The sequence below is a fragment of the Acanthaster planci genome, linkage group LG07 (assembly GCF_054643075.1).
Source record: "Acanthaster planci isolate LZ-2023a linkage group LG07, COTS_SCS, whole genome shotgun sequence".
Taxonomy (NCBI): Eukaryota; Metazoa; Echinodermata; class Asteroidea; order Valvatida; family Acanthasteridae; genus Acanthaster; species Acanthaster planci.
This window is the reverse complement of record NC_141783.1, coordinates 2497326-2522959: the sequence shown is the minus strand read 5'-3', so window position 1 is coordinate 2522959 and position 25634 is coordinate 2497326. Positions and strand designations below refer to the sequence as shown.

At 41.3% G+C, this 25634-nt stretch overlaps 1 protein-coding gene across 13 annotated transcripts in view; it reads right to left on the bottom strand.

Annotated features, from left to right (window-relative positions):
• Window positions 1-25634, bottom strand: part of cacna1g (calcium voltage-gated channel subunit alpha1 G) — a 129285-nt gene that overhangs the window by 27517 nt on the left and 76134 nt on the right. For 6 of the 13 annotated variants that reach the window (XM_087139448.1, XM_087139446.1, XM_087139445.1 and 3 more), the window contains 14 exons: window positions 24863-25018; window positions 17134-17275; window positions 16419-16606; window positions 15439-15644; window positions 14271-14514; window positions 10659-10706; window positions 7925-8016; window positions 7436-7559; window positions 6974-7227; window positions 6136-6262; window positions 5304-5435; window positions 4524-4613; window positions 4096-4315; window positions 2212-2244 (listed from right to left, as the gene is read on the bottom strand). In XM_087139448.1, coding sequence (XP_086995574.1) covers window positions 2212-2244; window positions 4096-4315; window positions 4524-4613; window positions 5304-5435; window positions 6136-6262; window positions 6974-7227; window positions 7436-7559; window positions 7925-8016; window positions 10659-10706; window positions 14271-14514; window positions 15439-15644; window positions 16419-16606; window positions 17134-17275; window positions 24863-25018 — 2056 coding nt within the window. The remainder of the gene's footprint in view (window positions 1-2211; window positions 2245-4095; window positions 4316-4523; window positions 4614-5303; window positions 5436-6135; window positions 6263-6973; window positions 7228-7435; window positions 7560-7924; window positions 8017-10658; window positions 10707-14270; window positions 14515-15438; window positions 15645-16418; window positions 16607-17133; window positions 17276-24862; window positions 25019-25634) is intronic. The other 7 variants (XM_087139459.1, XM_087139454.1, XM_087139450.1 and 4 more) reach the window with 6 other exon arrangements.

Below are 25634 nucleotides of genomic sequence, written 5' to 3'. Positions count from 1 at the left end.
CTTGCTTTCATGGGCACATAAAAACGATCGGAACAGGAAAAGGTTATTCCATTTTACAGGCAACTGCTCACACCTGTGCATCATATTGAAGTCCATATTAGAATACCATTTGGAAAAAAACCAGATGAAAGAGGCCCAAAATAGAAAATGAATGAACAGCGTCGGTGAGGCCTGCAGGTTAAGCCCAGATTCTTACATACGTGTGAGCAATTTAGGATCATGAGATCTCAGTACGTTAGACCTTGAGCATAGGTAAAAGCATCTTATGGGTGAGTTCAATCACATTTCAATTCACGTTGCGTGTGACACTTAAAAAGCCCTTGATTACAGCCAACTCTTCACCACCTCCTTTTCTAGAAACTTGACATCTTTGTGTCACTTTTTGGATGACAATGTAGATACTTAGTAAGGGGTGCAAGATACCTACATCTTTTAAAAAGTGCTGAAAACCTCCCTTCTGTGATAAGTGAATTTTTACGGATCCAACATGTTTTACCGCACATGCTGCATGCTCTAACATTCCCGACATGCGGCAAAGTAGACAGCTAAATTGTCTGTATTCATTTCACCAAGTTGAAAAAAAAATAAAATAAAATAAAAAACAAAAACAGAAACGACCAGTATCGACCAGGACAGCATGCTTTGTGACTTGGGAACAGGCCAACTGCATCAGTACTACAGTCGAGTCTGGTTTCAAAAGTCCTCAGTTTCAAACTTTTCAAGTTTCAAATTTTTTCTAGTTCAGGTTTATGGAAATTTGGCACATTGGCTGGAATGTTCTGTTCTCTAGTTTTGCCCACTTTTTTGCAGACCTAAATTTTCAGTCTGCGGTGCTGCAACATCTGCACTCCAAGATACTGTCAGAAAAGAGTATGATCTTTGATGCACTTTCCACAGCCATTTTTAGTGGCTATTCAGAAATTCTTTCAGCACCTTCGTTCAGAGAAATTACTTCTTCCGTCATTGAAATATAAAATATACTTGTTAGAATTCATTTCAAAGTTGTGTCTCATTTCAAAGTGAAAACTTAAGATCATACACCTAAAAACTGATGGCATTTACACAATGAATCCGCCGTTTCACAATAGTGCGCCACCAAGAGTTTGCAACACGTTGGCCAATCACAATGCGCGAAATTTGTCGACCCAATGTGCGTTTGGAAAGGGTCGACAAATTTCGCGCATTATGATTGGCCAACGTGTTGCAAACTCTTGATGGTGCACTATTGTGCATCAGCCGTATTCACTGACACATTGGCACCTCCCATGTACATGTCATGCAAATGGTACTGACGAGCTCAGGCAATATACCAATGCTGTGGTAGGCATGTCTGAGGATGTCATCATGCATATATGGTGTAAAATGAAAATGAACAGATATTGCTGATGAAATGATGTTATTGTTCTTTGGAGTTGTAGTTGTGTTTAAATCCATCTTGTGGAGGAAATCCACCACCCACCCATCCCCCCCAAAAATAAAAGTGACCCAAAACCATGGAAATAAACCCTGTCGTGAAACCTTGAGCATGTTGAAAATCAAGGGCCAGTTTGTTTCACACAGATCTGGATTGTGATCAGTGATCCCAGAGCTGGTTCTCGCCATCCATTAGGTGGGTTCTGATGTCAGTGAACCAACCACAGATCACTGATTGCGATTTGGATCCGCATGAAACAAACAGGCCTCTAGTCACCATGTTAGCTTAGTACAGAGATTTGCTTCAAAGGTGTCAAAATGGACTTAAAAGAAAAAAGGGAAAGCAGGAACATGATACGCATTTTTTGAGTAGATTTTGTGAGTTACTTGTGTGCTAGTCTGCCAAAAGATTAAGCACTGGTATCTTAGCAGGAAAGCAAAATTTGAGCAGAGAAATAACTGGGACATACAAAGCTACACTGCATCTGCTTCTGCATCGCCGCTAGCAAGCAAGTTGTGGGGCTCGAGTCCTACCTGAGCAGAGATCGAGCATTTTCCCTGATCAAGCTAAGTCTCAGTCTGCCTTAATCATGTCATGCTGCTTGGATAAATGTCAGTGATGGTTAAAGTCTAGCACTGAAATAAAACTGTGTGATGCATGCATTCTATTCCGGTAGTAACTAAGTCCTATCAACCTTCAACGTCACAGTTATTTCTCTTCTCACAGACTGTTACGTGGCTAAATAGTAAAGAGTATTTGATATATCTTAACTGAAGCACTGGAAAAGGAAAACTTACTGGCTTGTCTTTTTTTTGGATTTGAAATGATTTCTATCAAAAGGAATGAAATAATCAAGCATGAATATGACTACATACTAAACAGCATGATTGGGCCACCTTAAGACAACTTAATTAATAATAAGGAAAAAGTGATTGAAGATGACAACAGAGACAACACAACATCCACAGATGGAAACATATCAAGAGAAATCTTCCACTTGATGGAGATTATCAATTAAATTTCAACACCAAATACAGGTTTACACAAGGGGAAATGCAAGCTCCAAAAGGAAAACCATTCAAAAGAGGCTGCTGAGAATACCCACATCTTCAAATACTCCTACTCATACTTTGTCCTTTTGAAATATGGATTTTTTGTGCATTGAGAGAATAACATTCTCAAAACAGCAGTGTTAGCAGGACAGTTGCAACTGTTCAGGGCCCAATTTCATGGTGATGCTTACCGAAGAATTCTGCACTTACGATTTCCATTCTGGGCTAACCACGCTAGCAGAAAAAATTCTGCGCTAACCTTTTAAGCACAGAATCCTTAGTTACAGGATGTATGCATGCGCACATGCCAAAATTCCTCGCTAACCCATTAAATACGTTCGCCGTAAGCACAGAATTTTTTGCTATTAGGTGAGCGCCGATTTTTCGCTTGAGGTAAGCAGCACCATAGAATTGGGCCCTGATGATGAAATTGTTAACAAAGCCTTCCTCTGTTGAATGGATTATAGGATGCGATAGAAGCACAGACACATTAAGATGACAGAATGAGAAGTGTGAAAACATTCATACTCCAGGGGTATGATTCAGGCATTTCTGATAATTCATTATTACAAGTACAGCAAAATCTCTATACTTCACATTTGCACGAAAGGTGCCCAACACAGAATGTACAATTCCAACATGCACAACTTGGACAGACATCAACTGGTCAACTGTACACATGCACTTCACATACACAGAGGCACACAAGGTTATCTGAAGAATTCAACTAACGAGGTATCATGCAACAAACACAAACAAAGCAGACAGTGTGGGAATAACATACAGTGAAGTAGACAGCAGGCAACGTGGTAAAGAGGCAAAGAGTAAGAAGCAAACAGGCAATGGTCGCAATGCTCGTGGTCATGAGAGAATGGAGTCAAATGGAGTGCCCTTTTCATGCACTTGGACTGAACTGAACAGAGACAGAAGCTTGCAAGGTTCCTTCCATCTAGAGAAACAATTCTGTGAACTGTGTTGTCTTTTTTTTGGTTTTTAATTTTTTCGCCCCTGGGCTGTCTCTTTCAGTCTACTCCCAAAACAAAAATGATTACAGAACAGTATTGTTTTTCCATTCAAAGTCTTTGACTGTGCAATCCAAGGCTGTCAAATTTGGACTTTCCTTGCAAGGTCAGTAGTTATGCAGTGTGGCATAGCATGATAAAGCAGACCTCATAAGTCTGAGTTCAACCCAAGCGAGCCTGTATAACATTTTTTATAGGCTCTCCCAAACACAATTCCATCAGGGATGGGTAAAACCGAATATTAGGGCTGACAACACAAAATTTAACAGGTTTTGTTTGATTAAATTTTAAATGGAAATCAGATATGCGGTTTCCAGCTTAAATTATTTTGCAAAGTTTAGAAAGATCTGTCACTGACAAACTGTTTTTTCCTTCTGATTCAAGCAAAGAAAAATGGGAACTTTCCAGAAAGAATCTTGCAATGTTCAGATCGAAGCTAGATAGACCAAGGCCAGTGAAATCCACCATCGGGGAGGTGCTGGCAAACAAGAACAGACCTCCCCTGAAGTTAGAGACAGAGTAGAGACAGCAGGACCGAGTTTCCAACAAAAAAAACCCTGCCACGGAAATCGGTGGCAGCGGTGGGATCAGCAATGTGGATACAAACCATCCCCCTCTCGGACCCGGGACATACTCTGCCGGGCTTTCTCCATTTTGCGCAGCCGCTTGGCCTGCCGACGGGCTGTCTCCTCCGCAGCTTGCTGCTCCCGACACTTGTGGAAGTTCTCCACCACCACGCCCACAAACATGTTCAGCACGAAGAAGCCAACGATCAGGATGAAGGAGATGAAGAAGAGGATCAGCCACTCGTTGTTGTTTTCCTTCGGCTATTGGATCGATGAAAACAAATGCCAAATTTCAGAATCTGTATGATGTCTATCAAACTACGGTCTACCCTGCCTTTTGCATTAGCACCACTCCATTGATATGAACTGAGGAAGCTTGTGTGAGCACAAGTGGCAGTTGTATGGTGCATGAGAAATTTCCAACTGAATACTCATTATATATGTTTTATTTACAGAAAACTGTTAGTACCTGTTTGTCAACACCAACGGCATCGATGCCATTGTACATGATCTCCACCCACCCATCTTTGGAGGCCAAAACAAACAGCGCCATCAAAGCCTGGAAAACATACAAATGCACGGAGACAGGTGTTACATTATTCATCACAGAATGGAAAACTACATGTATAAGCAGCACTGTACGAGATATTCCAACTGAATTTTGTGTAAGCATTGCATAATGTGATAGGGCACAGAAATGTAATCTCTGTGCCCTAAACAATTCCGTTTCAACCACAGCGTCTCACAGTCGAAAAGTGTAGACCATGCTCACGACTGAGTTTTCATAAAATGTGCACAAGCCACAGCGTACACTGTGCACCATTCCCTTAGGCAGTGTGTTTCACTGGTACCCATAGACACGAGGCAACAGGTGACCAGCAATTCCTCCAAACTCACGTTGGTTGATTTCATTTACGATGGCCCAGGGCCTGCACTGCCATATGTGCATAATATCTCCCGCATAAGGTGAATATGCACCAAGTGTGGTGTAGCCTAACCACAGTGCTTTGCAACACCATCTGCAGTTCTTCACAAAAAAAATATGCGAGAACTCTCGTGAGCCACAGCAGAGAGTCTGTTGTGCCCTAGACTACATGTACTGTGCATCAATGCTATCCAGCAATGCAGACTGCAACACAATATGATTTCCCTCTTCTTGGCAGCTGCATGCAATCAACAATGCCCAACTATTAGAGTTGACTCGTTGCTCTCCCATTCAGCAAATTGTGGCAGTAAAGAGGCAACCTACCTGGCCCAAGTTGTCAAAGTTATACTGCTGATTCACCCACTGGTTGTTGGGGTGAGCCTGTAAGCAGTGAGTCTTGTTCATGACGTTCTTGACTGAAGGACCAGTGCAATAGTAGAATGTTCCCTTGAATAGCTATTTAAAGACACAAATATGACATTTGAAATTCCAAAGGTATGACTGTGAGTATGACGGGGACATCTGTAGTTAATTCCATGGTTCACATTTCTCACTGACCATAATTTTGGGCTCTAATTGAGCAAAACAAAAGAAATTTTTTGAGCCAAAGAAAAAATGACCATCTGGACAATATCCGGGGACAAGCAAGTACGTTTTCTCAACCCCTATTTCTCCCAAATGACACACACTTCCTCAAAGTGAAAAATATGAGAACCACAGAATTAACTGTGGACACCGTCATGATTGGGTCAACAAGTGGCTGAGTAGGAATAGAAGTGTGAGTAACAGAACAAATACTTCAGCACTGTATAGAGGCTTTGCATGGTAGCCATCTTGCAGGGCAGTTCTTTTGCTTCACAGGGAAACTTCTTTTGTGCATAACCTGTCAAACAAAAGCACTGGCTGCAAGATGGTAGCCATGCTAATCCTCTATAGGTGTATTTGAGAACATTTCCATGAGTATTAATATGGAAAAGGTACTTGAGTGCAAGTGTTAGAGAACTGATTCCAACGACTGAGTGATGCAGTGATGGTGACAAAGCTCAAATTGTATTATTTGAAAATTGCTCTCTTTGTACACCTTCTGGCACCGAAGAGATATGCCATTCTATTTCATCATTTTCAATTTTTTTTTTTTAATTGTGAAACTTCTCACCTGAATGCCCAGGATTCCGAAGATGACAAAAAAAGTGCAGCAGATGATGACAATGTTACCGATGGGGCGTAGTGAAGACAGCAACGTCTGGACCACAAGCTTCAGACCAGGTGCTCTGCTGATGACTCTAATATGAGAAGGGGGAAAAGAGAAAGAAAAAGGACAGTGTAAAGTCTTGGCCTTTAAAAGTGGCTGTGTAATAGAAATTTCTCACTAAAACCTCCCTAAAACTGTACCTTGTTTTTCAACTAAGCTTACTTTAAATTCTTATTTTGCTTTTTAAATCTGTATTTGTGGCCTTTTCTGGCTTTTATGTAAATGTGAATTTGCAAATTCATGAGCAGAACTGTAATTAAATCCCCAATACCTTGAGCAAAAAGTTAAACATGCTAAGAAAGTGTTTCTAAGAAAAAGGAAAATCCATTGTATTGTTCTTTAAAAAAAGCAAGGGTTAAATAATGTGCTACTGTACCCATGCAACTATAACAAGAACACGGTTGAGGTCAAAGGTCAGAGTGTTTTTGAAAGGAGAGCACCTTACATATACCACTGAGATTGGGCAGATTTCCAGCAAAAATGAACAGGTTACTGGCAAAGATGCTCAGATTCCTCAAAAGGTGCCTAAATAAACATGCAAGGTCCTCACAAAAACTTAATTCAATGTTAAGTCCAATAAACATCTATTTTGAACTCTCCAAATGCAAAGTGGAATCAAAAGGAAAAAGCGGTCGAAAAATATTGTTCCTGGCAAATTATTGTCCCTGCATGGGGAGATATTATTACAGTATTCACTCATGACTTGACTACTGACTGACAGAATTTCAACTCTGGCAAATACCTCAATGGCCTGAGAGTCCGTAGCAGCCTAAAGACCCTGAGGATACCAAAGATCTCGGGGCTGTTGGAGGAGACGAGGCTGATGGTGATGTCGATCCAGGAGATGACCACCAGACTGCCGTCCATTATGTTCCAGCCGCTGTAGAGATAGGCGTGCTCGCCAATGAATAGCCCTTTGGCCAGCACCTTGACCACCATCTCAAAGGTGAAGATGCCCGTGAAGATGTAGTTGGAGATGCTGAGGAATGTTCGCTCCTGGAAGGTCAAAGGTGAAGGTGGAATATATATATATATATATGTGCCCTAGTGCCCAGCCTGCTGAAGCATGTAACTATGCACCAGTGCCCTCACTGCCAGCACAAACACACGGACTATTGCCCTTGTACGCAGCCAGTGTACATATATCACTTGTACCCTCACTGCCAGTCAACAGGGGTATATTGACATTAGACTAGTTCCTTACCACGCTATCGTCCCTAATGTCTGGTCTCTCCATGGCCAAGGTGATACAGTTGATCATGATAATGAGCAGGATGACATAGTCGAACCACCGGTGAGCAATCAGACTTTGTAATCTCCGCCGAAATCTGAAGAAATAAATATCCACACATCAGGAACAGTGAAAGCACCAACCAGTTTCATCATCAAAAGAATCTGTTCTGTGTGTCCTCATTGCAGTCAGGTCAAAATAGTTGGTTACCTATGTATTACAAAGCGTGAAGATTGTATAAAAATTGACTGACTTGCGTTGATATCAAGGCTAAGATAAGAATCACTGAATGCTGATTAAGTACAAACTCCATCAATATAACAACTTGTATGTCTTATCTTTTGTTTTCGGTTTGTAAAAGTCTTCATCAGTGAAAATGACCCTCCCCCAATCCCTTCTTACCCCTCTCTTAACAAATCTCTCGTCTGCCACTTGAATGATAACAACATTTTGAGGACAAACCTGTTGTGTGGTGACAGCAGGTAGAGGGAATACTCTATTCTTGTCTTGAAGCATCCCTTGGGCTCAGGACAGCACTTGGTGCAATTGCAATCCTAGAGAAAAAAGGACATCGTAAAATTTCCACATAGATCTTTCAAAGTGGATTTTTAAAAGCATTTCCTTCTACAAAACATAGGTAATATGATAAAAAGTCTATGCAGTTTCAATAAACACTATACCACAAAAGAGAATAAAGTGGCAGAGCTCTGTGTAACAAAGCAAGACACTATTTCTAACGTCAATCTCCACCAAGATGTATACAATGCATCATCGCCTGCATATAGGTGTAGATATAGGGGGAAAAACACTGCTACATAAACACACTACTTCATTTCTTATACCCATAAAAGAGTTTCTTCCTATAAAAGTGAAGATACAGGATGAGATTGACAAAACACCATAAACATAAAAACAAAAGTGACCCCAATGAAAGAAGTCTGAACGTGCACGAATGCCGCATGAAATTTCAAGACCATTTTGAATAAGAATTGAATGCAGCGACTCTGAGGCGGGAAAAGTACTTAAAATACACTGCTGGACTCATCAAGGATAAATAACAGACGGCAGTTAACTTGCTGGGGAAATATGAGCAGATACAGTAGACATATGAGCAGAAGACTCTATCACAAATAATTTGCAATAGGATATTTCAATAGTATACACAAGCTTTACTTGGCAAAGTGTTTGGTACTCATTCATGAAAAACAAAAACAAAGACTAGATAAAGTAAAGTTAGTTCTCCACTACAGATAAAAATAACCAGAGAGAACAAGTAAATTAGTAAAAAAATTCAATCTAACATAATAAGAAAGAGATTATGAAAGTACCAAGTGAAGAAATTCCTGAAAATATAATTATCAGACGGAGTTTTGAAATTCAGGCAAGAAAGGTGAATGATGCTGTTTGGGCAAATGGATTTAGAAGCAAACTGGATCAGAGTGTACATGCAAAGCTACATGTATAAAGCTATAAAAAAAAAGGAAAGCACAAATGCCACAAGAGAACCATGCATGTAAGGATGGTGTACGGTCAACACTGTAGCAGGATTAGTGGGCAAACACACCAGGCTGCTGCTGTTGACTAGTGCTAATTGACAGGACTACTCTTCACCCAATTTGATGGCTCTGCCAACCACAAGTCTCTGTTTATGATCAGCACTCTGCATTGACAGTGCTGCCTGGAAATTCTACACGATGGGATTCGTGTACATGTTATGTGTAGAACCCTTATTTGCTGTCCTGTAATTTGCACTTAATACTGCGGTGCAGATGTTTAAGTGGTTATAGTCAAGATTCTTTGCAATTAACAGAGCCATAAAATTGGGCCCACAACTTAATGGTATAAAAAAACAAAGTGGAAGGGCAACGACTATCATTTCTGGCATTCAGGTCAAATCACAAATTACCCGACCACAACAGGTGGAGTTGCATGCAGCATCATCGTCATTGTCGTTGTCGACCCGCAACGATACATGTATATCCTCCACGTCACTCACTTCAATGTGTGTTTTGCTCATAGACATTCTGCCAGCCCCCGCCCGCCCACTTGTGCTGCTGGCACACCCACAGTCCTGGGGAATGCATTTCACGTTGAGCAAGTGAACATTCTGCAGGTTTTCGGTGCGAGAGGCCGAATGGCTGTGCTTGGTTTTCCAAGAGTCCTTAAATTTGAGGACGTGCCTGTCGTGATTTTCAGCCCAGGTTACATAGGCTTTGGGAACAGTCCCAAAAGCTGGCCATCGGTGAGAGCCATGCCGGTAGCATTTACCCACATTTGAACCCTGATCTACAATTTCCTGCAGTCTGCCATTTGAACTGCTGTCTGTGGGCTCGGCACTCTCAACTTGGGTATTTTCATTGCAGATATTGACCGTGATGTTCCACAGGGCCTCCGAGCATGCCGGCTTTGGGTCAGAATACTGGTGGGTCACCTCTTCCCAGCCCTCTATGCTGGGATCTGGTGAGCCACTGGCTGGTGAAAGGGTACTGGGTTTGGGCTGCTTCGCCTTAGGCGTGGTAGTAGGAGAAAAACCAATGAGGGTGTGGCCGGGCGTGACCACAGCACATCCACACACAGGGTATATTCAGGCAGAGAATGATTGTGCAGGATGGTGATGGGAAGCAGCAAGGATGCGGGAGGCAAGGAAAAAGGGATGTCAAATTAAACTCAAATTCAACATGTCATCAGACAAATATTCCACATGAAGACAACACTGTCGTGAAATGCACTGTTGGTGTTACGGTGATCCAGCACGTGGACATCATGTTTATTTTCTCAATAGAGTAGCATATCCGGGGAGTGAATGACGCACAGATGTTGGGATTCATAGCATGCAGTTTGACAAAACATGCAGGAAGATTTTTTCAGAAAAATGTCAAATTTATTTGGAAAAGAAAACCAAAACAAGGAAAAAACTGCAAAAGGCCGGTTCATACCAAATGTGAAATTGAATACAAATTTCTGACATCTTGGTAATTTTCTCCCTGTACATTTGCAAAAGATGAATTTGGATTTTGCTTCAGGAAAGTTCATCAACTTCACTCTCACAGATGTGGTAATTATGAACCGGCGCCAAGACAGAAATTGCCACAAAGCTCATAATTTTGCATGAAATCAGTTTCAGCTACCAACTATACCACTACATTCCTCTTGATTAGGTGTTCCAAGAAACTAGCTCACAAACAGCAAGATTTACCCCAGGTAAGCAGAAACACTTCCTGCCCAGCTCTGCGCTTTGCTTCTTCTGAGAGGAGGGGTGGATGGAAGCACAGTGGTGATGATGATGACGGTGGTGGTGGTGAAGGTGAGAGTGGTGATGGCATGGATGAATGGTTAAAGATGGATGGATTAAACCAGATGGACGGATGAATGACAATGAATGAATCAGGCCAGTGGAAGTGTGGCTGGGGTAGAGAAGTCTAATCTGGAAAAGCAATTAGGACCCCCCACCAAACAGCTACTTGGAAACTGTTGTTTTTTTCCCAAGCACAGGAGACATCATAAGAGTGATTCAAACCATGAACAGCATGCTGCCATTGTAGAAATTTTGCTCAACCCAAAGAACACCTTAACAAAATTATAGCCACCGCAACACGATACATATTTTGCACTGGCAAACACGAACTTGGAGGTTTCGCTTGTTTAAAACTTCGACTGTCAGTGCTGTGGAACAACTACTATCATTTATGAGGCTTCTGTTGTTTGTGTTTTGCATTTACCAGGTGCAAGTGCACAATGATGGACAGCTGATGAATGTTTAATAACAATCAATCAAAACTCTAGTCTCTTTGCAGCAAACACTGCTTTGAATCTCTTTCATCTCCACTTTTGACCGGGCATTCATGGGAAAACTCCAAGCAATCTGTGTTACCCACTGCACCCGAGCAAAAGTGACACTCGACTCACTTCACCGAGCCAACAGTCACACTTAAGTCCACAGGAATTTACAGCAACTGCTTGCTGTTCAGCTGCAAGATGGAACAAATTGAAAACTCTGCTCGGGAATCACCCCCTCTGACTTTTTTCCCCAGCCGTACTTCAAACCAGTCGAGAAATCACACATGACCCTAATAGAGCCAAGTGGTTTCCAAAGTGAGGTGCAACAAATGTCATGATGAAGAACGGAAAAAAAAAAAAGCTTCCTTGTATCCGGGATAAGGAGCATGCTTAATTGGGACAGTGAAATGCGAGAAAAGAAATTGCCTCCACGTGGCACGTCAACAGGAGCTGGGCTCCGCTCCATCACAAGACCATCACAAGCCATCCAGATCCAAATGAACATTGACAAAGGCATTCCCCTGTCACTGTTCATCCCTGTTGCGTGCAATCAAACCTTGTGAGTTAATTTTTGATTGACTTGTGATGGGTTTGACCACAATGCTTGCGTTGGCAGGGATGGCTTACAATATCTTGCTTCACAATTATTCAACATGTAACAAACAGAACATGTACCTCGAAGCACATGTAAATGTTAAAGTTGAAGTGAACTGTAAAATCATACATTTAACATAATGCAGTAGATGCAGAAAAAAATACTTTCCTAAAATGTCGGAGGGTAAAACAGCTACACCCTGACATCCACAATGCCCAAAGGGAAACTTTTACATTTGTAATCATCAGTTTGCTGATGTTTGAAATCAGAATTTTATAAGATCTTTTCTACACAGAAGGGAATACTTTCATGCCTACATGTACATTTCAGAGTCCTTTTAGTTTCCTTACAGGTTTGAGAATTGAATATTGAACCTTAACATGTTTGTGGGAAGCTAAGTTTTGAAAGTATTATACATTTTCATCACAAATATCAATGATTTAAGGTAGCACTTTTTAAAATAGGCACACAGAGACTTAACCGATTGCGGCTGGAGAGCCCGGTTTGGGGCATGTATTTTATATATGCATAGCCAGGGTCTCCGAAATCGGACAAATGGAACTGGGCCCTGTAATAAAAGACTGTACTCGTAACAAAAGACCAGGCTGCTGGGCATTACCAACATTTTTTTACTCTCAATGGTGCAGAAAATCCTGCATTTTTTTGAAACAGTATACCATGGTTTTGGGGATTTAGTGCGAGCAGATTACCAACGGGGTCAAAAGCGCTCCACCACTGCAGTGATGAGCCACACAGTACCACTGCATGCTAATCTGGCCCCTATTGAAAAGAGGTCAGTGGTGCACAGTGCCAGTTTCGTGAAAAGAAAATTACGTAACACTGCATAGTCTGGGCTCTTCATACAAGGCGTCAGGCCTGGCTGAAATACTCAGGCGTCAATAGATATTGTCTTTCAGATTAGAGTAGAAACCAGACAGTCCTTTGTGTGGGTATAAGTGTCCAGTAAATGAAGATATGAATTTTTAAAGGATTTTGAAAACAGAAAAAAATGACAAAGATCCTGTCCCAGCAGTATCAACATTCATACATTGTGTAAATGCCCCCTGTGCAATGTGGTTGGCTTGGCTAACCTATCCACAAAATAGTACAAAGCTTCACATCCGTTTTTGAAAGTTTTGTTTAAGTTTTTAGCTAAGACATTAATTCACGTTTGCCTGCATGGATTTCTGGTTGTAACGATGCAGTTCTGAAGGTCAAAAAGTAAAAGTATCCAGGCCTACAAATGATCTTTCGGCACTGTGCAATTCCAATGTTACACATGTACTTTATTCATGTTATATCAACCACGCAATTCTCATCCACAATGGACAGAAGAGCTTCCTTTCAAACTGTTTAAAATTTCTCATAAGAGAAACCCCCGTGGAAAACAATTCCATTTCTGTGACTGAGATCTACTGAATATTGTCCCGTCATAGTTTACCTAGTTGAAGATTTTAAGTGCCTGTGCGGCTGCGGCTAGCAAAGGATAACACTGGAGTGGCTTGATGTTTGTTCTTCAAGCCAAAAAATAGACAAACAAAACGGCCATACTAGACTAATAGGGCTTCTGCCTGTTTTGACAGTGGAGTAGGCTATAAGTCAGACAAACAAAGTTGGGAAATGGCCCCAGAACAGCACACTGCATTAGGGTAAATCCGCTTCAATGGAAGTGCTTGGAAATGATGTTACATCATGAAGTGGACTGTACATCAAGTACCATAACAGGTTAAATGGACCCCTGAAAAAAGGTTTCTGGCCACTAGGACTACAACGTTACAATTATATTTTCAACCGACAAAGCACTTTTTTAATAGGTTTAAATTACTGAATAGCCAATTCTATACATCTATTTTTAAGCAGGATTGATTCAACCAACAACAGCAAACAGCTCAGTGGTCCATCTTGAGATCTGCCAAGGGAATCAGTGTCCTCCCCTCTACATGTTATGCGTGTCAACCACGTGTCCTTTACTGGAAATGTTTTGTGCATCAAATGTTAGAGATTTTGTGTTTCGGATTTTTTCAGCAATTCTCTTGCATCCTTGCAAGGAAACCTGCATTTCCACCAAGTGGTTTTTAATTAATCAAGCAGAAAAATGCAACCAAATCATTAACACACTGAGTGACCAAGTTAATTGAGTGACTAAAGAAAAACTCCACAATTAGCAATAATTTGTTTTATGTGTGTGTTTAGCCAGATGTTAGAAGACTGTGGCATTTAACAGTCTTGGGTGATACAATTAAGGTAAATCAAAGCAGATTTCTATCTACATCAAGGTAATCTATTTACGGATGATTGAAAATGCTTGTTCCAATTATGCTTGGTTTAATTTCAATCCTGATGAAACAGACAAAAAACACGCACAAGAAATGAATGATTCCAAGTTTGCTGGACAAACACAAAACTAACTGGAAAGTGAAAGTGTGCTGAACTTACTGCCTCGTCAACTTGATCCGGATCCTCAATGCTCTCCTCGTCCTCGTGACGGCTGCTCCTCCTCCCAACCGACCCCCGACTGCTCCGTTTCTCCGCCTCCAGACTGTGCTTCTCCAGCTGGGCGGTGAAGGAGCCCCCGTTGCAGGAGATGTAGGAGGTGCGGCGGCTGTCACCATTGCAGCTTGCCACCGATGTTCGGCGACTGTCGCTGTCTGGAACGTACCCATTGTGGTCAGACGAACTCCTAGGAGACGACAGGGAGATTTTCAACATGCAGATCAGACTGCACACCTACTGAGCACTTTGTGCTTAGAAATCCTTTTATCCTGTTGAGCCGGACATAAAAGTCGAATCCTATCTGCATTTCTTCTGTGTGACCCCTTTATTGTTTCTTCTCATGCAAGTCTTGGACGAATATTCAATCAAAGATCTTTCTTGCCATTAGTTTGGCACGCCATCTAGCCATTTACCAAGAATGTGTACGGGGGTCCAGACGTAGAATGTCAACAAAGCACTCAGAGAGGGACAAACACACATTTAATAAAAAGCTTAATATGGCTTTTTTTAATAAAGACTTTTCATACGTACCGGAAGGCAAACATCAAGAAATTGAAATAATCACTTAGAGCCCCTGATAATGTACAACATCTGGGTACAAAAGTGTTGTGTGAAAAGGAAACACTCTCATTCTGGTGGCTGTGGGTCCAAACCCAACTTCCTTGCAAGTTCCCAATCGATTCTTCATTCTCAGATTGGAACAGCAATTTTACGCACAAAGTGCGGTTGGTGAAATATGTTAAATATCCTGTGACTATCATTAGCATCTTGCTTCAAGAAAAGGTAAAAAAAAATGATCAACCACAAAGATTGAGCATTTAGATACACTAGGCTCTAATAACAAACAAATGTACTTTGAAGGAGTCATATAGCACAAAGCGAAGTGTGTGAGGAAGAGCTTTGAGGTCAGGCAGTCACAAATCGTGTTGTTTGAATAAAGCAAAGCTTAAAAGCAATGCAATGCATGTCTTGGCAAGGCACATGGAACACCAAATGAATCTTGTCATGAGGTAGGGATTAAGTTAAGGAGATCGGGGAAGGTTTCCAAGTCTGCCAAGGCCATGACAACTTGGACACATCCTCCCTGAGTACATGTAGTTTACGTCTTTACCTGCGACTGCTGATGCGACTGCTGATGTTGGAGTGGCTGTCGCTGTCGGCTCCGTGGTCGGCCTCGGGCGGCTGGAAGGGGCGCAGGTAATTCCGGTCCCGGACGTGGGGCAGGTTGGCCGACAGCACGTTGCGGTTGCGGCCCGAGCCGTTCCGGGAGAGATTACTGCGTGGGAGACGGGGCGATCCGGGGATGTGGAAAGAGGACTGGAGAGGGGTAATGGTTAGAAGAGAGATGGGACAGAAGCAATTACAATCGGTGTGCTTTGATTGGGTAACTTATACTTGAATAACGCAATGGGCAGAGAGGCTGTTACCCATTAGCTACACACACATAGGACTTGAATTCAGACCTGGAGACGTTTCCACTTAACATGCATTGTCTTCTCACAAAAAGAACACCACCAAGTACTGTCAGCCAAATCTCTCTCACTGCAAACAATGGATTATTAGCATTTCATTAGAGGAGAAGGCATTCATGTTATGTCCTTCAAAATGACATTCTCTTGAGCATATTCTGGTATATTCAAGGTCTGTATAAACAAAAAATCGCCCAAAGGATATGAATGAATCATCTGTGGTTTTTCGGTGCTCCTATTCTCAGAGTGCAGATCTATGAAAGCCCACAAAGCTTTGTTTATTCTGCACACCGATGATAACCCCTTATTTTATTAAACAGCTTGTTTCGTTTGTAGTTACACTGCTTGCAACTGTTCTCAATTAATCTTTATGCCATTTCCACATAAGGTTGTTTAGAAATTTAGAGCATGTGTTGTCTTGTATGAATCATTTGTTTATGCCCTCAAAATATGCCATTAAACACAACATCGAATATTTCAGTGACAAAAATCAATCAAAATAAAAATTTAAAGCCCTACCGGTTACATTTTCTGCATATGATGAAAGTAGAGCAATGTCAAGTCAATGCATGCTCTGCTTGAAATGTTGAAAACTGTTTACGGCATTATAAAAGCAACTGACCAGTGACTGAGTGTCTGAGTCGATGGACTGGTTGTCCAGGAACGGTCCCTTGAAGCCCTTGGGTTGCTCACACATGGGGGAGCCCTGAGGCGTGGCTGCAGTGCGGGTGATGATGGGCGGGCTCATCAGGCTGGCTGGGGGCGGAGACTGGGTGCTCTCGGGAGGAGGCAGGGCTAGCTGCTTCTCATCTGTGTGTTGGCAAGGAGGTAAAGTGATGCATTAATCATCATGAGGTGTCTGTATTGGAAATTTCATTCGAGTTTAAGGCTATTGATTCTTTAGTCTATCAGGAGATTTTGGAGGGTTTTGCAGGATTGAGGAAGGTGCAGACAATACTCGGGGGACTGATGCCCTTGGAATGATTTTCAAAGTGTGGAAGGGAGGGGGCAGCAGACCATCAGGCATCAGCCATTGATAGGCTGACCCATTCAGCCCCACCCCATTTAAGGACCTGCAAAAGGTTGAAGGAGCCATCGACACCCCCACTTCCACGGTCAGGGAGTCTCAGTGGAAGTCATACGCCACAGGGTTCTTGCACAGTATAGATTCTGGAGACTTCAGACATTTTCCGTACACAAATGTGAGAGATATGACGTAGCAGACACAGATGGCACTGTATGCACTTCCATAATTACTCCTCCAGCAAGGTAAGCGCCATGTTAGAAAAAAAAATGAGTGAGATATCTACATTACTGAAATGAGCAGGCTGAGTCACCTGAGGTGTCTTTACCCGATGTGACAGACTGTACATCGTTTCCCTCCTCCTTCTTCTCATGCTCCTCCCCTGAGTAACCCTCATCTTCCTCCAGGCTCTCGCGGCTGGCTGCAGCAAGACTGGACTCTTTCTGTTCGTAGGGCTGGAGATGAGCAGGGATACCAACGGGAATCAAATGAGCATGGGGTTTGAACACACAACTTAGCATGCGGTGCATTGCTTGATATCACTGGGGGCACAAACAAACAACTGGGTAAGGTTGAAAAGTTTGTGGGTATACACTGCAAATACATGTAAGGGCATCCACTCTGGGACCCAATAATCATGCGAATATACACTGCCTAAATTTAGCATCATGAGTCTTCAGTGAATGTCGCCCTCAACAGGTAATGTACATGGCATATAGATTACCACTTCTATGAAACCTTATGGAATCTCCCTCTGATACATGCCAGACATATTGAGCAGTTAACAGCAACATTAAACAAAGGAACTGAAATATCAGCAGTTTAAAAAAAATTCTGCCTTTGGCATTTGGAGACAGACGGGAAAGTAACAGTTGAAAGCTAAGTAACTATCTCCTCTTTGTGTAGATATTATTTTAGATTTTATTATGCTTGGTTATTTCACTTGTTTACTTAACATAAATGAAAGTCAATAGAAACGTGCAATCAGGATGATACTATTCTGAGAACTGCAATCTGGGTAGTTAGAAACATGAAGTTTTAATCAATTGTAATAATACTTTGAAATAATTTTTCTTTAACAATCACCCATGAATATAAGTCAATTTTCTAGCCTTCCTTTTATGTTAAGGACATTTAAGAGCTTAATGAAGTCTTCATTATCATCAACATCAGAGGAATGGGCATTGGCCCCAAACATATTTTATTAGAACATTCCTTCCATGGATTGACCATTTAAATCTGAACTCTGACCACTATCTATTTACTAACTATTAGCTCGAGTTCAAAGCCCTACGTACGTGTAAATGTCCACATCAAAAAAGGAAAAAAAAAAGGGGTGCACCTTTCAGAAGTATATTTGCAACCTATCTGATTCAATTTTCGATGCAGCATGCTTTTGAAAGACACAAGGTATGATTGAGTTCCAAGGTCACATATTTACAGAAAGTGTGCATTAAAGATGCACCATCAAGCAATAGTCTTTCAACTGGCATTATTCCTACCCATTGTCGGGCATCGTAATGTGATTAATATTGACAGTCCAAGGTCCAAGGTTTTGTCCCTTGTAATACCCATCTGCCCATCTTTGTTATATCACGCCAGTGACTGCGTAAGGATTTATGTATATTGAAATGTGGCGTCCCTCGGACTGATTTATTGGGCAAATGAGAAATGTAAGAAACTGAATTCACAGGGGGCAAAATGGCAAGTTGATGATTACAATGTCCAGTATCTGTAAACCTCTTTTTATGGTGCCCTTAAACTGTAAGTAATCAGATGACAGATTTAAATGTACATCGGATTTGAGGAAAAAATACTAGAAATGAAAAGTCTAAACTAAAATTGTAATTTCTTGCTCTTGAGTAAATTTGGAAAAAAAAAGGTCAAAACCTGACTTTCGTGTGATAACAAAAAAAAAATGAGCTAGAGGGAAAGAGCATTTAGCTGACAAGAACTAGCCTCTCTCTCTACAGGAAGTTAGTTTCTTCCAAATACTGTGAGCAAAAGAGCTCTAGAGCATCATTTATCCTTGGTTCAGCAGACCTAAAGACCTGTCATTAACATGCTAGGGGCTACGGCTAGCAAGGGCCCTAAAAAATGAACCAAGGATGCTGTGTGAGAGACTCTCAATGCCGACTTATCTGATTACAACCCCGGAACTCAGCACGACTACAAAGCTAAGGGAAAATTGCTGCATTCTCATCCAGCATTCGCTGGTTCAAAACGATCACAAATCCATGATCTTGCAATCATAAAACACTCCTGATTGAGTTAGAGGAGGGAAACAACATTGTGACGTATGTGCGCATCCATTTGGGAATATCAAACAGCACTCAGGCACATTTGCAGGTCTGCAAGGCAAACACAGATTACCTGAAATGTCACACCGTGCACAAACAACATGGCCTAAGTTGGGGGACTATAGAATTAACCAGGACCTCTTGTTTGCTCTAAGACACACTCCCCCCCCCATATTTATTGCACATAAACGAGAGAAAGTATCTGTAATGTAAAGGTTAAGTTTTCCGGGTTCAGCTTCCATTATTTGCTCATGTTGTAGTACCACAATTCACACTTAACCCTGTAAGTCCTCAAGCCATAACCTCTTCGAGGACTGAGGACTCTTAGGGTTAATGTGAATGTTGCACATATCTAAAATGTACCACACATTATCAGACAAACGGGGGTGGGACCTGCTGACTTGCCCCTAGCGTTGTTAAGTAGAGGGTTTGCATGGCTGCCATCTCGTAGGCCAGCACTTTTGTTCCACAGGGTATGCACCAAGAAGATTTCCCTGTGGAACAAAAGAACTGCCCTGCGAGATGGCTACCAAGCAAAGCGTCTATACACAGGACAATGGATATTATAACAACGTATTCAGAAAATATGTCTGGGTTACTTAACCCTGCTATATTTATAGCCGTCGCAACAACTTGTCAAAATCTACTCTTTAATTCAAACTTCTAGTAAAGACTTCAACACAGAAGGACTTATATGCAGACAAAACTTTTCAACACTGAACGCAGTGACACGGAAAGAAACTACGGCATGAAAAAAGTTACAAAACACAACTGATTAAAATTCATGCAAACCAGCGGACGCGAACCAATGATACTTTATCCTTCAATGTTGATGGCTTCTAATACTCATGTAAACGTATACAAAGGACTGCAGTGAATACACGTCAGGTAGTGAGTGGGTGAAGAACTGTATGAATCATAGAGTTATATTGTTGAAACTAGAGGGCAAGGCACAATTTTGTACGTGGACAACATGCTCTGTTTGTGTTCATTTTTCACTCTGCTTATTTGCTTGTTGATTCTTCAACACAATTAAATCTACATCTCCATGCTTAAATGTACTTTCAGGTGGATACATCCAGGCATATCACTATGGTTGAATATTACAAGTAAGCATAACGGTGGTTACCAGAGTCAGAGCATACATGTCCATTTAACATGAACGATGCACCTTCTAGTTTCCAGCTGTAATTAACTCTATGGTTTGAATTGAGCAGATCTTTGGCATGCTTGGTGAAACTACAAACTTCAGTCTTGACACTGAGACCAGTTCAGACACGGACTCAATAACAGACATGCAGCTTAGATGCATGTAGATGGCACTGTGTCATCCATCTTCAGGAGCCACTGCAGGACACATTACATGTGTGGACAGCTTCACGAGCATGTAGTGCAGTACTACCAATGGCAAATTTTCGACAGACTGTGCACAAAACTTGCAGTGTCCAGACATAGACACTATTGCCTGTCGTGATCTACACATGCGATCAAGCCCTTGCTGTATGTCTGTGCTCTGTGGAGACCTGCTCTGGACAAATGAGGTATACGAAGCAAAACTGATTATTCAAGCGGCACTGAATGTGTCCAATGTGACTGACTTCCATAATCTCCCTGCATGTTGTTTGTGTGATCCAAAAATGAGATTCCAAATGTTCGTGGATAAATAACCAAAATCTTAATGCAGTATAGGGCAACAAAAAATAGTAAAAGAAAGGACTTGGATGTCAAGTTTAATTTCAACCAAGCATTCCAAAAGCCTCTTTCTGATGGAGAAGGGAACATATGTTTCTCACAGTGACTCCCTCTACGACTAGACAAATCAAACGAGAAACACAAAAAGAACTAAGATGGGCTCAGCTGGTTAGATGCGGCTTCTTCATGCTTTCAGCACTTCATTTCTGCAACATCACGGATTGCTTTTTTGGTTACAGAGGGGATCACTATACTGTCACTATCACACTAACTTTGTATGTAATGACACAAAAAGCAGACAGGGGAAAAAAGTAGCTCTTTTACTTACCAAGACAAAAATGGAAGTGGCCAGATAGAATGACGCAGCATTGGCAGGATGACAAAGAATGAAAATGTCAAATGTGTAAGAGGGATGCCGGTAACCATGGCAACGCGGGGAGCCAGTGTGAAAAGGTGCACAGCCTGGCAGGTGTTTTTCCTTGGAGGCTGTAGGATTACCAAACCGGCACTCTGCACACTCTATGCTCATTAAAGATGCATGTACCTGGCCGATTGACAATGTTGCTCTCTTGTCAAACACTTGTTTACGGGCATGATATGACAACTTGCATACGGGTGGAGTTGTGCCAAAATGTTTCATTCAACATCCACTTCTGAATATTTGGCAGTCAACTATCTATATATCAATATTTACTCTCAATCTTGAAACCCTCCCCTGCACGGGCACCATTTTGGTGGTTGGGGCTACAAAACGAGTTAATATTGGGTCTGATTAAACATACGTGGGTAAATCTCTTCAAACAAAAACACATCAAATACATCTGATTCCCTTTGAAATTTAATCAAGACAATTTCACAGGGTGACTGCAAAAATAAGCATAAAAGTTTCCTAACGTAGTGAATCATAGTGAAGATGGTAATAATTAATGAAATAAATAAATCCCTGACAAAGTATCCTGAAGTAAGTATTTTACATGTAATTCAGGTCAGGAAGGGTTTATGTTATTAAATTAATGAGAAATTGGTTGCGGCACAATAAAATAATCTCTTCTTTTACAGTGATATGGCTCTAAAAGGAACCCAGGATACTGAAAAAAAATCTGATTCTTTCGCTTTGGATTTTAATCAGTGTGCTCAGGCTATCTTCAACTAGAAATGCAAATTTACAAGTTGTTCGTCTCAAACATAACATTTTGCTTATACCTTAGAAAGTTTTCAAGGAGCTGGTTAACAAAACAAAAACAACAACAATAAATGTGGTGTTGTGGTCATGCTGCTTGGAGAAATGTCTGGGCTTGCATAACTAGGAATTCTAATTGGTGCTGATGTGCAGTCTTAAATGCGTAAGCTTTTGTCGGCATGATAATGAGAAAATGAACATCCTTGGGGCTGTGTAAAAATATGGCTGACACCTGACATTTTACTTTCTGAAACGGCACTCTGCATCCCCACACAGCCTTGAAATATGAATGGGCAAGTCAAATCAGAAAATGAAAGGATTATAAAAAGACAGTAACAAAAATATAAAAAAAAAATTGAGAGAGAAAGACAAGGTAAAAAAAAATATGAGCTTGAGAAACATGAAAGATTTGAGAGGGATGTCTTCACTGCTCCCTGGAGTAATTACCACGCATTGGTTTAGTGGCTTGCACTTTTTGCATTATTGAAAAGGTAGAGGAGCTGGATTTTCTCGAGTGCTGGATGGAAGGATGTGTTTGCTCAGACTTGAGGCTTGGCACAGTGGGGCTTTGATGGAGACTGGCTCAGCCAAGGTGGGGGGGAAGGGAGGGGAGTGCTCCGTGTTCCTATAGCTCTGGGTAGGAATTTGAAATTGTTTGGGCAAATATGCGACTAACATGCTGGAGAAAAGCAGGATTAGAAATATGAAGTATTGAATTTCAATATGTGCCTTATTCTTGTGCATGTGGGCGAATTTATTGGATGTTCTATGTAAAGGTCTCTCCAACGGGAAATCAAAGAAACCACATGAAAATGTGGCCTGCTGAGAAATTCCTAGCTGAAGTTATGTGAATAATCTCGTTTGAACTAGTGTGTAATTCATGTTTGATCAAGACAGTTACAACTTCACTTTAAAAAAATTTTTTTTTTACAAATATTACTAAACTTGAACTCTAAAAACTAATCCCCCACCTTCAAAGGAATAAAATGAACATGTGGGTAGAAATCAGGAGATAAAAACAAGATTTAAAAAATAACCACCTCAATTAATACAGAGCTTAACATTTACAAAGTCTGAGCAAATATTTCTCCATGTTGATGCTCCGGGGAAAACGTGGGGGAGGATTTCAAGAGACAATTGCTTTTGAAATGGCCAAATTGAGCTAAAGCTGTGCCTAATCTTCCTGTTTGGGACTTCTATTTTTGAAGTCAAGGGAGGATTTGTGCAATCAAGGAGGGGAATAAAGACAGTTATTTGTGCTTTCAAAGGATCTTGAATGCACACTCCTTCACAGTCCAGACGTGACTTGATGAGGGCTGAAGTATGGCTATATTAGGCTGGAACAGCACCGCAAAAATGTATTGTTCTGAAGGAAATGGTTAGGCTTGTGTTGTTTTATCTTGATTGATTCCTTACATGTATGTGGAAAGAGAAACTTTTAAAGAGCTTTTGTTGACCTAGCTCAAAGAACTGAACTTTCCTACTGGTGTAGAACATGCTCTTCCAAATCAAGGTAAAGCTCTAGAACTGAAATCTGTCAGTCAAATAATGTTGGGAAGGATGTTCACAAATGAACATTTCTTGGTCTATTCCCTGTATGAGACCTGAGCTGGACCAAGAGAGGGCACTATTTTCTTAGCAATGGAGGCTCCTTAGGTAGGAACTGTGCATCACTGGTTCACAAAGGACTATGAAGCACAAGGGTTGCAGTGGCATCGCTACCAATAAAATGACCACTACCGACCAACATAACTCTTTTCAATCAATGAGGGGGTGCTTTTGCTCAGGGCAGATTATATGATAAGACATGCTTTACTTTCACCAGTCTGTCTACAGGATTGACCTGAGCATTTTTTTTTCATTTGAAAAGATGTAGTGATGTGGTGTTCAAGATAAAATTTACAGACACCGAGTGATGAAAGTTCTGATTTCAAATAAAAAAACAGGAATATTTTTTAACTTTTTTTTGGAATGAAGAAGACTTGTTACACTGTAAATTTATTTACAATGCCTATTGCTGTAATCACTGTCATGTTTTCAAGTGATGACAAGATGCCATAAAAAATAAAATGAGGCAACTAGAAATCCAGCACGATCAGTTTGATATGTTACTCTGGGCATAAGATGCCATTGCGGGAGTTTGTAAAATTGTCACCACCTTTTCCCATTCAATTTTGAACAATAAATAATATCTACTTTTTTTCCGTAGCATGTTAGTTGAAAAACTGCTGAACTAAAAGTGGAAAAAGTTACAGAAATACCATTTTCCCTAAAACTGTCGGCAGATCACACCAACTAATTGTGTGCATGGTTTGTGCCATTGATGTCCTCAAACAAAGCAAGCTTTGGGAAAGACCAAACAATTTGTTCAGTTCATTTTTTCGTCGGTTCTGCTTGAGCCGGATCTTGCCGTTGCGTGAACAAACATGCCCCTACTCTAATCCCTCAATGAGTGTGCCATTTTTAGATTTCAGTATAAGGTGCGCACCTGCAGTTTTCCCACGTTACAAAAGGTGTCACGAAGACTGGATGGAACGTGTCAAAGGTCAATAGTATGCAAAGGGGTTTATCACCAGAACGCTATCATATTTCCCTTAGGAAATGACACTGACGCAGCACTACCTCTACGTTTGATGATTTTTGCCAAGGTAGTATATCGTTGCAATGTCAAACTATTTCAGTCCGAACGACAGCTTCAGGGAAAGGGTCAAACTATTACTCTTGACACGCACACAACCTATCCTGAGCATTAGATTTACTTTTCATGAAGCGGTCATTAAGTGTTGTTTTATATTACTACTTATTTGCGGAGGGTGCTTAAGGAAGGATGAAACATCTTGTTAAAAAAAAACGCAAGACTGCTATCTCACCTCTGCCGCAAAGCCCTCCACTAGGATGGCCACCAGGAGGTTGAAGAGCACATAGTTACCAAACGTCATCAGGGCGATGAAGTACAGGGCCGCCCAGGCCGAGTTGTTGTGCATGCCGTTGTACAGGACAATGTTCCAATCTTCCTGCGTGAGAATCTGAGGGAAGGAAATTGCCAGATCACGGTAATCGTTCAAAAGTGGCACTCTTCTTCTCATAATAGGGACTGGTGAACATATCCATCTGTGGCAGGCTATATGTATGTTGAGACCGGTTCTACTAACAAGGACAAATCCAAAACCAACCTTTTAAGGGGAAGGGGGAGCAAACCCTTTTTTTGGGGTGGGGGACAATTGGGAAATTTGTCCAAGTAACTTTTTATGGCCTTTCTGAGAAGTAATGCTGCACTTTGGGGTTTTGACATGCTTTTTCAAGGAAGGGAAATGAAACAGACCAAAAATGTGTCTCCCTTTGATCATTTTCAAAAGAAAACAAAATTTTGGGGGGGAGGGGAAGGGGGCGTGGCCCCTGTTGCCCTCCTCCTGTCCCCGATTCATCCTTGTCTACTGGTGATAATAATCAGTACAACTTTAAGACAATCACTCCCTGCATTATATATCAATGGACATCGGTTTGTTTTCCTTAGCCATGCCTTCCAAGCAAACAAAAGTCTCTCCCAACCACACAGGTGCATTCAGGTGGCTGAGGTGCACATTCAATGCAGTTTGAGTGGAATTTCACATGAAACATTGGGCAGCCCATCAGCAGGGACGG